This window comes from Dromiciops gliroides, chromosome 4 (assembly GCF_019393635.1).
Source record: "Dromiciops gliroides isolate mDroGli1 chromosome 4, mDroGli1.pri, whole genome shotgun sequence".
In the NCBI taxonomy this organism is placed as follows: domain Eukaryota; kingdom Metazoa; phylum Chordata; class Mammalia; order Microbiotheria; family Microbiotheriidae; genus Dromiciops; species Dromiciops gliroides.
This window is the reverse complement of record NC_057864.1, coordinates 464,297,806-464,312,313: the sequence shown is the minus strand read 5'-3', so window position 1 is coordinate 464,312,313 and position 14,508 is coordinate 464,297,806. Positions and strand designations below refer to the sequence as shown.

General features: G+C 47.2%; 1 protein-coding gene across 1 annotated transcript in view; it reads right to left on the bottom strand.

Moving 5' to 3' along the window:
* Window positions 1-5,157: 5,157 nt before the first annotated feature.
* CPD (carboxypeptidase D) overlaps window positions 5,158-14,508 on the bottom strand; it is a 67,945-nt gene continuing 58,594 nt past the window's right edge. The window contains exons 18-21 of the mRNA XM_043963120.1: window positions 13,343-13,474; window positions 11,763-11,948; window positions 10,667-10,766; window positions 5,158-9,362 (exon numbers count right to left, since the gene is read on the bottom strand). Coding sequence (XP_043819055.1) covers window positions 9,136-9,362; window positions 10,667-10,766; window positions 11,763-11,948; window positions 13,343-13,474 — 645 coding nt within the window. The 3' untranslated portion in view covers window positions 5,158-9,135. The remainder of the gene's footprint in view (window positions 9,363-10,666; window positions 10,767-11,762; window positions 11,949-13,342; window positions 13,475-14,508) is intronic.

The following is a 14,508-nucleotide window of genomic DNA, read 5'->3' as shown; positions in this document are numbered from 1 at the left end:
TTTCCTCATCTGTAAAAGGAGGTTCTTGGCCTCGTGCAGCTCTAAATCGATGATTCCATGAAAGCTGACCTCAGAGCCAAGGAGACCTACCTCTGATACCTGCTAGCTGAGTGACCCTGGGCAGCTCGCCTCTCTTGTCTGCACTGCATGTGACCAGCACCATAGATTGCAGAAAAGATCAATGTATTGGTGGAAGCCGTTCCTCCCCAGGAGCTCCCAGCATCGATGAAAGCACAGGTCCATTCCCCATCCCTGTCCTCAGGCTGTTGGGAGTCTGAATGAAAGAGCTGTGACTTCCTTTGCAAAACCTGTGGAGTCCCAGGGAGTTGTGAAGCACAGAGATGTTAAGTGACTCACCCCAAAGTTGTATAGCTAGTAAGTCAATGAGGGGGGTGGACTTGATGGCTCCTAAAGTCCCTTCCCGCTCTTAATCCACAATCCTAAATGTCTGAAGCAGGGATGTGAGTGAACCCTTAACCCATTCCTCTTTCTACCTTGATACATGTTGTAAAAAAATAATAATAATTTAACTTAATACAACCTAAAAAAATGTATAACTGTACTTATATGAAAAATTGTAAGTTTAGAAAAATTATAATTGGGCCGTATGTCCTGCCTCAGTCACCATTCCAATGTGAAAATATTTTAATTTACTAGGCCTAATTTGGGGGCCTAATCTGACTGGAGGACTAACGTGAGGACTTTTGACTGTCTGGCTATCTGTTTTTGTTTTTGTTTTTGCTTTTTTTTAGTGAGGCAATTGGGGTTAAGTGACTTGCCCAGGTCACACAGCTAGTAAGTGTCAAATGTCTGTGTCTGGATTTGAACTCAGGTACTCCTGACTCCAGGGCTGGTGCTCTATCCACTACGCCACCTAGCTGCCCCTGCTATTAATTTCATATGGGCCGTTTAAAAATTTCTCCACACTGCTCCCAAATTGAGAAGCAAAAGATTAAGAAGCCTCTTAATTAAATAATCAAAGCAGAGTTTATTTATAAAAATCAATGTAAGAGATAAGGTTAAGAAATGCAAATTATACAACCTGTCTGCTTTTAATATAATAAGGGTCCTTACTGCCTCTTGCCTTAGGGTATGCTCCAGCTTTCTCCAACTTTCACTCTTTTTCTCCTTCACTCTAAGTCCCCTGCTTTGCTTTTACTGCTCCACTCCTTTCCTCTAACTCCAAGCCCCTTTCACTTTGTCGAACCCCCTGAAAAGCCCCTGGCATCTCTAGCGTCTCTGTATCATAGCCCTTTCTCACTTTCTCCAACCTCCTGTATCATTTGCCCCTGTTCTCTTAATCATCCAGCCTCCTCCTTCACTGTCTTCTCCCCTGTATATATGTTCCTTCTCTCCCCTCAAACCTTGGGCTCTCTGCGGCCAGGTGGGGGCTCGAATGTCTCGTGTGTACCACACCCAGGGCTCCAGGGACCCATGCCCCATGCTGCGCACCTGGGACCTCTGCACAGGCTATGCCAGAGCCCAGCCTGGACGAGCCCGGGATCTCTCAGGGAGATCCCCCCAGGGTGGAGGGAGCTGGGGCTTTTTCCCCCAGCCGTCTGACCTGGTGTCCCGTAAAACCCATGGGGCTTTTTGGCTCAGCTGAAGCGGAGGGGGAGGGGCACCAGCCCCTCCTACACAGAAAAAACAAACCAACCTGAGGGCCTAAGGCTTTTTAATCTCAGCCCAAAGGCAGGGTCCCCAAATCAAAATAAATTTCCACAACGTGTAATGGGTATAATCAGGAGATCACTCCCTCACCCCCCATAAACACATGTTGATGTCCCCTTGAACATCCTGGTGTCCGAGTCCATCAGCCACCAAAATTCCCAGGACCATCATCTCCCCCTCACCTCCTCCGCCATATGCAAGGGTCACACCCTTACTCTATCTCCCTTAACTCTTAGCACATAGTAGGTGTTTAATACATGTTTGTTGGATGTTTCAGAACTCTGAAATTCCCTTGGCCATAATTTACCCCTGAATCTTTCGCCTTCTGTCTTGTTTTTCATAAACTTTTTATTTTATCTTCACACCCACTATCCTGTCCCTTTACTTCCTCCCTGTTTTTACCAGTCTCTCATCGTCACTCTCCTCTTCCTTTTCTTCTTTCACAGTGTTAACCCAACTCTTGAATTCTTTGTCCCCGTCTCCTGTTGTTACCTCCCTCATCCATCTTCACCATTTCTACTCCTGTATTTTTGAGTCATCCTGGAAAAAGGGACAGTCGTGCTGACTGGTTCATCACAGATGTATCTTGTCTAATTTTGTTGTTTTTTGTTTTTGTTTTTTTTGCAGGGCAATGAGGGTTAAGTGACTTGCCCAGGGTCACACAGCTAGTAAGTGTCAAGTGTCTGAGGCCGGATTTGAACTCAGGTACTCCTGGTCCAGGGCCGGTGCTTTACCACTGCGCCATCTAGCTGCCCCTATCTTGTCTAATTTTAATCGGGCTCTCACTGCTGCATGAGCTTCCTTTTTCCTTTCCTGATTGAGTATCACCTCTCCCTACTATTCCAAACCTTCTCTCCTCCCCTCTAATCTCCTACATCATCTCCTTCCCCATCCCTATCAGCAGAGGACCTTGGCTCCCACCTTACAAAGTGTTTAAGGGAGAAGGCACCCCCCAGAGAAAGCTTAGAACTGAAGCTTAGAGATCCTTTGGGTCATTTCCCTTGGGTCAGCCACGTGTGCTGACTCAGCGTTGAATGACGTGGCATAAAAAGTCACTAAGCCAGGAAGAACCACCCACTGAGACTCCAAAGGGATAAGTTGACTTTGACTCTTGTTCTCTTTTTTCTGTTACTGGAATATGTTGTGTAGAACACTCTCCCTCCTTCTCTCTTCCTCTTCCTCTTTCTCCATCTATCTCCCTCTTATTTCTCTCCCCCTCACCAGCCCAGTCTCTCTGTCTCTATCTCTGTCTCTCTGACTTCCAGTTGGGGCAAGGGAGAACATGGGAGAGGAACAAGGAATAGAAGCACCCTTCCCGGCGCAGCTGGGTGGCGCAGTGGTTAAAGCACCGGCCCTGGATTCAGGACTCCCTAAGTTCAAATCTGGCCTCAGACACTTGACACTTAACTAGCTGTGTGATCCTGGGCAAGTCACTTAACCCTCATTGCCCTGAAAAACAAAAAAAAAGCAGCAGCAGCCTTCCCCCAATAGCACCAGCACTGGCAGGCTAACGCAGCCCCTAGAGCCTTGGTTGCCTAGACAAGCCTGGGCCCCGTGGCTGCTTCCTTTGCTTTGTGTTTCTCTCTCTGAGCTTAGGTGACCAAACATCGTATATGATGTTTGCAGGCTGAGAGGCAACCTCACACATGTAAGAGACCAGCGGCTCCTGGGTCCCTTGGCCAGCGTCCACTCCGCTGCACGAGATGCTCCCTGCCCCTTAGACCCTGAAGGAGATAACCAGCAACAGGAGCCCAAACCGGATCCTGCCAGGAGACCTGGGCCTTGAAGAAGTCCTTTAAGGTGAAGATCCAGAGCCAATTTGCGTCTCACTAGATGTCCAGTGTTTTAAAGCTTTTTCCTGGGAGAATGTAATAGCCAGTTATGGGTTATTCTTCTCACATTTTCAGTTGTGTCTGACTCTCTGTAACCCCATTTGGGGTTTTCTTGGCAGAGATAATGGAGCCATTTGCCATTTCCTTCTCCAACTCATTTGACAGATGAGGAAACTGAGGCAAACAGGGCTAAGTGACTTGCCCAAGATCACACAGCTAGTAAGTGTCTGAGGACAGGTCCTGCACTCTATCCATTGCACTACCGTAGCTGCCTCAGACAGCATCATAATAGCAGCTATTTATAGCTTCTATGGTATTTAAAGTACCCCCATTCTTTCCCAATCTTCCCTTCCATCCCCAATGTAATGCTGCCACTGAATTTGAAATGTTGGCACTCTAGATCTAAAAGGGGATATATGATGGAAACCTACAGCATGCTTTATATGGACCTGACAAAAAGCGGGACAGACAAGACACACACACACAAACACAGAGCATGCACAAACAGATTTCTATTTAAATAGCAGAGATCTGGACTTGGGAGTCAGAGCTAGGAGGGACCTTAGAGACCACCTACTCCAATCCCCTCATTTTTTAGGTGAGGAAACTGGGGGAAAGGCAGGTGAAGTAACTTGCCCTAAGTCACACAGGTAGCATCAGAGGTAGGATTTGAACCCAAGTCCTGACTTTAGAGCCTGTCAGAATCTGGGTCTGCTGCTCTGGTGTGGACTGGGGCAAGTAACCCCACTTTTCTGGGCCTCATTTTACTCATCTGTCATAAGAAGGTTGGGGCAGATCCCCTGGAAGATCTCTTGCAGCAAGAAAACTGGTCAGTAAAAAGTTCTCAAGTATATGACCAGCAAGAAGACAGTGAAAAGCATGAAAAAAAAAAATCAGGACAAATTGGACATGAACATTGTGACAGTAGGAAAAAGAAGATAGGATCAGCCAGAAAGGGGGGGGGGAGAGAAAAAGAGACAGGAGAGGGGAGAGAGGAGAAGGGAGGGGGAGAGTGAGAGAATGAGAGAGAGAGAGAGCGAGAGAGAGAGCGAGAGAGCGAGCGAGTGAGAGCGAGAGAGAGAGAGACAGCGAGAGAGAGAGAGAGAGAGAGAGAGAGAGAGAGAGAGAGAGAGAAAGAGAGAGAAAGAGAAAGAGAAAGAGAGAGAGAGAGAAAGAGAGAAAGAGAGAAAGACGACCCATCCCTTACCCTGAATGCAAGCCCCACTAACTCAGGTTGCTGCACTCACAGGCAGGCTGACCAGCCATTTCATTACAATTAGTCTGATGTGCCAGGGCTTTAAATTATAACTGTTCTTTGGTAGTCATGGTTATAGTTTGAGGGTTTTTTTTTTGGGGGGGGGGCGGGGAATTTTGGACCAGACCTGTGATTTCATTGTTATCCCCCAGGAGGACACTCCTCCTTCCATGCATGTCTCCATCTGCCTCACAATTTAAGGTCTTAGTGAGTTGACTGGGACTCTGCAAGTTTAAGTGAGTTGCCCAGGGTAAAGGACCTCCTTGTGTGTCAGAAGTAGGAGTTGAACCTGGGTCTTCCTGACCCCCAAGTCACTCCCCCCACTTCAGTCATACCACCTTTATCTTTGGTTTTTCTTGTTGAGATGATGATGAGACAAAACACAGAAAAAGACAGACATCATAAAATAACCTTTATGCAGGATTATTAGATCTGTTTACATGTCTTTAAAAAAAAAAGGACCTCATTAACAGATTTAGATTTCACATAAATTACAGATTGGCTCTTTAAAAAAAATACTATCATTCAGTTCCATGTCAAGTCCTTTTGGATTTTTTTTCTTTTTGAAGGCACAGTGCATGTTTTACGCCCAAGCCTGAAGTGGTTGAGATGAGTGTGGATTTTGCTGGGCACCTTTGTAGAAATACCTACATTAACAAGTTTGATGGGCAGAAATCAAGCATCATTCTGGGGAAATGGGGATTGTGGGGATTTGAATTTGAAGAAGAGGAGAAAAAAATACATTCATGCCAATGACCCAGAAGGACTCTTGGGTGACCAACAGGGAAAATACGATAGTGCACTTGCCTCATGCTGCTGACTTAAAAATGTGAATTACACATATTTACATGATAATCAGACCCCAATTGCCTCTGTCTAGCAGACTTCAGACTCTATTTTCCACTAAGGTGGGAAATGGCCAATCTGGCATTCTGAAATCTGGGCAGTGGGCTATTTATTGCTGGAGATGGGAAATGAGTGTTGAGAAAGAGAGGGTTCTGGGAACTCATCCTCAGCCTGGTGTCAGTCAATTAAGGACCCTCATCACCAAATCAAAGTGATGCTTCAACTAAAAGAAATCAGAGGCCCAAAGATATGAGGAGAGGCTAATAAAACGGAAGTCACTACAATTAAACAAAAATCGGATTTTGGGTAACGAACACTGAAGCAAAACTTAGAAGTTTTGGTTGCCTGGCAGCTGCTGCTGCTACTGGTAGAAGTCCTAATGGGATCTCAGGAGAGCCTTTTAACACGCAGCAGGGTTAAACCTGGTGGTGTGAGTGCATTTCTAGTGGGAAAAGAGAGGAAAGCAGGGACTTTTAAAGCTGGGTGAGGCTATCAGAACTGGCTTCTAAGAGAGGTCTGGATCACCTGGAAACCTTGGATGGCAGCCTAAGGACACAGGTGAGGCAAGATCTTTTATTCGTTCTTGTCAGGTCACAATCAGCTTCATTCAGCGCAACCTCTTTCGGGTGAGTGCCGCCCCCTCCCATTCACCCCGCCCCCCCCCAGCCCCAAGCCAGCACACCCAATAGACCATGTTTCCTTCCCATCTGGGTAGGTGAGGTAGTCCTCCCAAGCAGAATTCCCTGACAGGCACGACAAGCTTCCTGTACTTCCCTGGCAACACTGCCACCCACCCCTAACACTCTCCAGCAAAATTCAGCAAGAGGGCAGCGTCTTTGCTCTCCCTGAAACCAATCAATCAGTCCACCTCACTGGACCAAAGGACCCTCTAAGAGCACCTTACACAAAAGCAGACAATTTCACTGTCACCTACTAGGTCAAATTACCTTTTATTAAGGAGCAGGGATACAAAACCGACTCGCCAGGCCTTGGGAGTCAAGGCACAAGTTGAATCTGGGCAACATTTCTCAATACTGGACACTTGTTTATGGGTTCCATGACTCCTCAGGAGATGTAAGGCTCCCAGGATAAAGCCCAGAGAGGGGCGAATTCTCCCCTCTCTCTGGCCTCAGGACACAGGCAGCTGGGCCTAATATGGCTAGTGTGGTTCCACAAACAGAAACGTGAAAGAAGGCCGAGAACCCTTGGGATCAGTAGTCACACATCCAGGACACTCAAGAGAACTGGGGACACCGAGGCTCACCGGCATTTGCAGAAATGCTTCATTTTAAGACAGAAAGGTTCTATTTTCCCTACCTAACTCCAAATGTAGAGTAGAATTTGGTTTTCCTTTCAAAAATAAAAAATGGCCAACAGAATTCAATGCCTCCCTCTTCCCACTCCTTTGTCCATGCTCAACAGGTCCCCCAAAGGCTGGAAGATGAAAGCAGAAGGTAAGCTTTTGGAGGGGCAGGCCTGGGCCATCTCATCTTTGTCTTTCTATCCCAGGCACCTAGAACGGTCCCTGGCGTGGAGCAAGTGCTCCATACTGCCTTGGTGAATTCAACTGAAAAACAAAATGTTTGAGTTCGAGGAAGAGGCAGAGATTCTTAAGCCACCTTCTGACAGAAAGCACTGCTCCTGGGCCGCGAGGATCGATGCATCTCTCCTCTCGGACCGAAGGCAATCCCTTCCCACCTGCGCTGTCCCAAATGTTACCTGCCACTGCAGGTAAAATGACAAAGCCGAGTTCCAAAGTTTGTTGATTACTTGATAAAGCACTTTGAAAATGCAGATGAAATGAGTCTAGTACCCAAAGGAACATTAAAGAGGAGGGGATAAAGACCGGTAAAATTAGAATATCCATCGCTTTGGCACCCTGTGAACTCCTTCTCTGGAAGGGCCTCCAAGCCCAAGCCTGCCTGAAGAATAAGGTAATTCTGAAGCACCCCCCTTGAGAGCTGACCCGCATCAGCTTAAATGGCACGACGGTAACTAACTCCTACTTCACCGCGGGTCTTTCTATAAGCTAGCTCAGGATGCTGGACTGAAGGATACTGGTCGGCACTGAATACCTCTGAGGAAGGGCTCTGGGAAAGAGGACCAATACATGGATGTTCCATCCTCTCAGAACCCTTGATCAGCGACGGGGCCATGAGGATGCTGAAAGGTTACCCGATATTCTCACTATCCCATTACTGTAACCTGCACATGACTGTGACATCTGACATGATAAAATTCAAGCTGTTCCTGTCTTCTGAAAAACCTGACCGGCTGTGGAGACAACAGCCTCATCAACCAATGCTGCTCGCTTGATGGGTGATGGCCATATTGAAAGACCCCTCCCACCCAAGTGGAACCATATGGGCTAAATCAGAGAGAAACAGGGGCCCAAGTCTGTGATGTCAGCCAAGCTCGAGGAAGAGGAGGAGGAGGAGGAGCATCGGCAGCTCATAGCATGATGCCATCAATGCTGCTTGGGCTGAAGAACAGTGATGAGTGGGCAGGCGTGGTTAAACAGGGGCTGAGAATGTGCAAAGAGGAGGCCCCTCCTTGACACTTCCAGATGCCATCTGTCCGTAGCATGCAAACCAGCAAACAGGCTGGACAGACCATGGGAAACGCACGGAGTAGCAAAGGTCCCGATTCAGGGAAACATTCATGAACCCAGCGTCCTCCTGATGATGAGCCCACACTCTGCAGATGGCTGCAGCAGAGCACTGTGGGGTTGTTTTTAGCTAGGTTCAAGGCAGGCAAACTGAGTTATCCACTGTTAAACCTCTTCCTCTCTATTCTGCAAGCCTCGCTGAGACCTACTGGTTTCTCCCTGAAAACCAGAATATTAAGCTTTGTAAAATCTAATGAGAGAGGTAGTAAAATCCCATTTTGGAGTTTAGCATGACACTTCCCAATTAATTTTAGGATAGAGAGAAAAGTCCCAGAAAGCCTTTTCTTTTTTTTTTCCCCCCCATAAAACTCAATTTAGCCTCCATTCCATGTAAATAATAAAAGGAAACTCCAGTTACTTTATAAGCAAGAAGAAAAACAAAAACAATCCTCAGCAGGTTGAAAGAAACCTAGAACTTTAAAGCTTCATACCACTGGTGCTGACAGCGATCCCTGCCGTCCTGTTTTGGGGGGTAGGGAAGTAGGGGCCACATTAATAAGGGGCAGAAGCTAAAGCCACTAGCAAACACCCGGAATGCAAAGGCAACGTCTACTAGTCAGCTCGATGCTGCCGTTACATGAGCCAGACAGCTGGGTTTTGTAGAAAAAAGGGGTTACACGTCTTGCCCCACTTCTGATGCATAAATACAAAGAGATCCAGAAAAAAGGGGAAAAACAAAAAGACGAGAGTACATCGAAGGAGGACCAGATCTTCCGTATTCATGGAGGTTACACATTAACTTTCCGAACAGCTTTCTGAAGACGCAGGACAGACCTCGGCCTGGCCGCCCACAAGAACACAGCATCTCCCAGAATGGGGAGGCCTCCTCCCACTCGGGACGTAGGCAGGGAGATACTCTCTGCTCAGTGTTTGCTGGAATACAGCGTCTCCTCTTCCGTGTCTGTCTCATCCTGGAATTCGTGGCTGAGAAGAGACTTCTTGGAGCCTGTGGACATCAAGCGGATCTCGTCCTCATACTCATCGTGGTGCTGTCGGAGTCGATGGAAACCGTCCTTGTGTCTGTTGGACTTGATGGAGCAGACGCACCAGATGATGCAGGCTGTCAACACCAGGGCTGACATGGTGGCGCCTGCGGGGAGACGCAAACACACAAACGTCACTCACATCCAAGCAAACCCAGGGGGGGGAGTCAGAGGGGCCCACTCTGCTGCTTCACCTCCCTGAACCTGTTTGCTCCTCTGTAAAATGGCACTTGGCACACAGGGTCACCTCTCAGAATGAGTTTTCATATATTTGTTCTGCACTAACTGAAGGGCTTTACCCTAAACATGGGGTTCTTAACCTTTGACAGTCTAGTGTTCTCAGAAGCGGGCTTTTAAATGCATACAATGAAATAAACACAATTACCAAAAAAAATCAATTCTATTGAAATACAGTTGACAAAATATATTTTTTAAAAAACAAGGCCAGAGACTCCAGGTTAAGACTCCCAACCCTGATTTTCACATACCTCTTGGGAACCACTGAAATCTGACCATGGACCCAATATTAAAGTAGCAGGTCCTCATCCTAAGGATGCTGCCTTGATGAGAGCAATGAGGACCTTTCACAGGCTCACAAGAGCACAGATGCCATGGAGTCCAACCCCATCGATTTACAGAGGAGGAAACTGAAGCCCAGAAGTAAAGTGACTTGTCTAGGGTCACACAAACAATAAATGTTGCCTCCGGGCAGCTAGGTGGCACACCAGCCCTGGATTCAGGAGGATCTGAGTTCAAATGTGGCCTCAGACACTTGACACTAGCTGGGTAACCCTGGGCAAGTCACTTAACCCTCATTGCCCCCCAATTAAAAACAAATGTTGCCTCCAACACTTATCCAACATTTCAACAGGATCTGAACTCAGTGCTTATTTTTTATTTAGAGGTTTTTTAGAAGCATTGTGTCATGAGTTCTGAGAACTTTCTGCCTTTTGAACTCAATGCTTCTTGACACCAAGTTCAGCATTCTAGCCACTAAGCCAACTAGCTGCATACTTTTGGGGCAGAAGATCCACGTTCAAATCCAGCCTCTTACTGGCTGTGTGACTCTGGGCAAGTCACTTAAATCCTGTTTACTTCAGTTGCCTCAACTGTACAATGAGGATTAAAACTGTACCCACCTCCCATGGTTGTTGTGAGGACTGACTGAGGTGTCTGTAAAGAGCTACGCACAGTGTCTGGTGTGTAGTAAGAGCTAAATGTTTATTCCCTCCCTCTGGAGGTCACTGGATAAGTCTAGGGATGACATGTAACAAGGGAAAAGGAACAGGGAGTGTCTTCTCTAGGCTATGGGCACCCACTCATCCCCCTGCACCAACGGCAGGGAAGGAGACTGCAAATATGGGAGGCCTCAGGTGAGCTTGCCCGCTCCTACTACAAGAAGTCTCTTTACCTGCTACAGTCACCACAAGCTCCCTGGGCAGGCCAAAGATCCGGTTGTCGGTGTCGAAGACGATGACCACTGAACTAGCCGCATCATGGTGCACAAAGACCTGGGAAAGCAAAGTTCACTGGGTCAGAAGGAAGTCTGCTTGTGACTTGATCTGGATCCAGTGATAGGGACCATGGCTGAATAAATACATCAATGAAAGGGCAGAAAAGCGGCTCTTCTGTCTCAGGCTCTACCATCCTACCAAAGCTGCCTTCCATCGCCTCTGTCTCTTATAGATACCTATTTACTTGTGTGTTGTCTCCCTTGTTCACTGAGAACACCTTTGTAGAGGCCTGGAGCGTCTGACAGCTGGCTGATTGATCATGGTTTGATCTCTTGGTGAGACTCATGGGGAGACACAAAGAAGAGTCCGATGGGATGGAAGGCAGGGAGGTATGTCCCTGCCACGGGAGCTAGGCTGACCATCCTGCAGACTTAGTTGGTCCAGTGGACTAGACTCAAATCACTGATGTAGCTTCCCGGTTGACATGGGTAAGAAGGCCCAGAGCCTAGGACGCTGGGGACCTTGGTAGGTTGGACCCTGCGTCTGACCAGGCAGCCCGCCTCGGCAGATGGGATGGCCGGGGAGCTGCCACCAACTGGACCAAAGGCCCATCTTTGGCCAGAGCCCTGCCCAAGCTGCAGCTCCCAGCAGACGGGCTTTCACTAAACGCATCTCGTTTCATTCTCGCCCCAAGCCTGAACTCTAGAACTGGCTCGGGTCTGAACAAGACGGACTATGTGTCATTGGGAGGCTCTCCCAAACGGAGGAGATGGCAGATTCCTACCAGGTGAGCATTTGAGAATGTTAATGGAACAGAACATATTCTTTCGGCATAAGGAATATAACGAATATGAAGAGGAAAACTTGTGTGAGGGATTTCAAGTCTGGGTCTGAATCCCATGTTCTACCTGTATGACTTTGGGCAAGTCATTTCCCTTCCACTGGGCCCCAGCTTCCTCCTCTATTAAATGAGAGGAGTGGACCTATGGCCTCTGAGGTCCCTTCCACTCTACATCTAGGATTCTGTGACTGCGTGGTGACCAAGGCTCTTACCTGGGAGTGCTGCTGTTGGTAGCCATCGGCTATGGCATTGATGTTGTGGAAGCCAGGGGCTAAGAGCACGTGGAAGTGGCCCCCCTCTTTGGTGTGCACCTTGATGCCTTCATTGAGAACAATCACTGCCTTAGACACTGGTTTTCCACTCTTGTCCTGGACGATTCCATGAACTCCCTTGTGAACCTGGACAGAGAAAGCAGAGTCAGGGGTCTACGATTCTGGTTTGTTTCTGAAACTCAGGCCTCTTTTGCTACAGGAACATTGCTGTGCAACCAGGAAGGAAGGCCCAGTGTGGAGAATTCAGAACCATGTGGGAAGACTGACGTGAAACGATACAGAGCAGAGCAAACAGAGCCAAGGAGGACAAGAGACTCCGTGACTACTACAGTGGCAATGAGGAGATGGCTAAAAGGAGAATGAACACTGAATTAAGGAGAAACCAATAATGGTCCCAAGGAATAGATAATTGCACATGCGACCTCCTCCTCTCAGAATAGAAGTGGGGGCTACCAGGGCGGATGATCACTCAAGGGGCTGTCTTTTCTTTGTGATGGGAAAATTATGTTGATATCAAAGACAAAAAATCATTAAAACTTTTTTTTTTCAAATGAGGTATAGTAGAAGGAACACTGGTTCTGGAGTGAGAGGGTCTGGATCTAAAGCCTACCTCAAACACTGTGGATCTGTGTGACCTTGGTCAAGTCATAACCTCCCTGTGCCCATTTCTTCATGTATAAAATGAGGCCTCAGTTTCCTCATCTGTAAAACGAAGGGCTTAACCAAGATGGCCTGAGGTCCCTGCCCTAGATCTCTGACCTAGAGCCTAAAAAAGGACCTTGGCCTCCATTTCATAGATCGACTCTGAGGCAGCTTTAGAGGTGATGATCTCATACATCCCTGGGCCTCAGTTCCCGCATCTGTTCAATGAGGGATTTGGGCAAGACAGCCTCCAAAGGGCCCTTCAGCTCAAGACAGACGAACCCATGAAATGAGGGCCTTGGGCTGACGTCACACAGTTCAGGGGTAAGAGCCTGAGATAAAGAATGTCCTCCTTGGGGCAGCTAGATGGCGCAGTGGATAAAGCACCGGCCCTGGAGTCAGGAGGACCTGAGTTCAAATCCAGCCTCAGACACTTGACACTTACTAGCTGTGTGACCCTGGGCAAGTCACTTAACCCCAGTTGCCTCACCAAAAAAAAAAAAAAAAAAAGAATGTCCTCCCTAAGGAATGTGGCTTTGCCTCCTGTGCTTCACCATTTGAGGGAGGGGAGTGGGGGACAAGGAAGAACGACTTCTCTGCTCCTTAGCAGAACTAGGAACAATCTAGGGGCTCTTCAGAGAGACCAAGTTTCAGGCTCAATACAAGAAAAGTCTTTCTCACAATGACAGGAGGCTCAAAGTTGAATGGCCTGCCTCTGGAGATGGCGGATGAGTTAGGCCCCTCACCCACAGTCATTCACATCTCCAAGGAGAGCCTGGACAACCTGGGAAAGGGAACGTGGTCCTGCCCAGGCTGGCCGATGAGCCACCTGAGCCATCATGCTGCCGATGGCATCTATTTCAAAAGTAAAGTCTCACCTCCACCAGCATGCTGAGAAGGGACTTCTTGTTCTCTGCCCACAAGGTAGGGAGCTGTCCAGCACTCGGGAAGTAACAGCAGCTGGTATACACGGTGATCTCCGGACAGTGACCGTATGTGACACTGTAGTCCTGGAAAAGAAAGTCAAGAAGGAAGCATCGAAAAATAAGTCAGTAAGATGGATGTTTTTGTGAAGCGTGCTGTCATTGGATAAGAAAAACAAGAAGATCTGTAAGATCTTTCTGGGAATATAAAATATCTTTCATAAACAGATAACTTCTAACTCATTTCTAAGATGCATAAGAAATGGATCCAAATTTATAGGAAAAGGAGCCATTCCCCAGTCGATAAATGGTCAAAGCATATGAGCATGCAGTTTTCTACAAAATAAATCGTCATCAACAACCATGTGAAAAATGCTCCAAGTCTTTAATAACTAGAGAAATGTAAATTAAAACACATCTAAGGTTCTACCTCATACCCATCAGATTAACAAAAGATGGGGAAAGGGGCAGCCAGGTGGCACAGTGGATAAAGCACCACCCCTGGAGTCAGGAGGACCTGAGTTCAAAGCCAGCCTCAGACACTTGACACTTACTAGTTGTGTGACCTTGGACAAGTCACTTAATTCTCATTGCCCCACAAAAAACAAAAACAAAACAACAACAACAAAAAGATGGAGAAAAAAGAAAGCAGGACGGATACTGAAGGGGCTGCAGAAAAGCGGGCATGCTGATACACTGCCAGTAGAACTGTGAATTATTGGTCCAATCTTTCTGGAAAGCAATTTGGAAAGTGACTAAACCGCTCATTGATCCACTGATCCATTGATATGACTATTGGCCTAAACCCCAAACAGAGCAAAGCCAAAGGAGAATGACTCAAATGTACAAAAATATTCATAGCAGTTCTCTTTGTAATGGCAAAAGAACTGGAAACTAAAGGGAGTGCCCATCAAGTAGGGAAAGGCTGAACAAATTATGATCCAGGGAGGATGCAGTGGAATACCATTGCTCCATAAGAAATAACCAACATGATGGTTTCAGGAAAACCCTAAGAAGACTTGTATCAACTTATGCAGAACTTATGCAGAGTTGTATCAACTTATGCAGAACCAGGAGAACCATTTAGATAATAACACCCACAAGGTAAAGACAACTCTGAG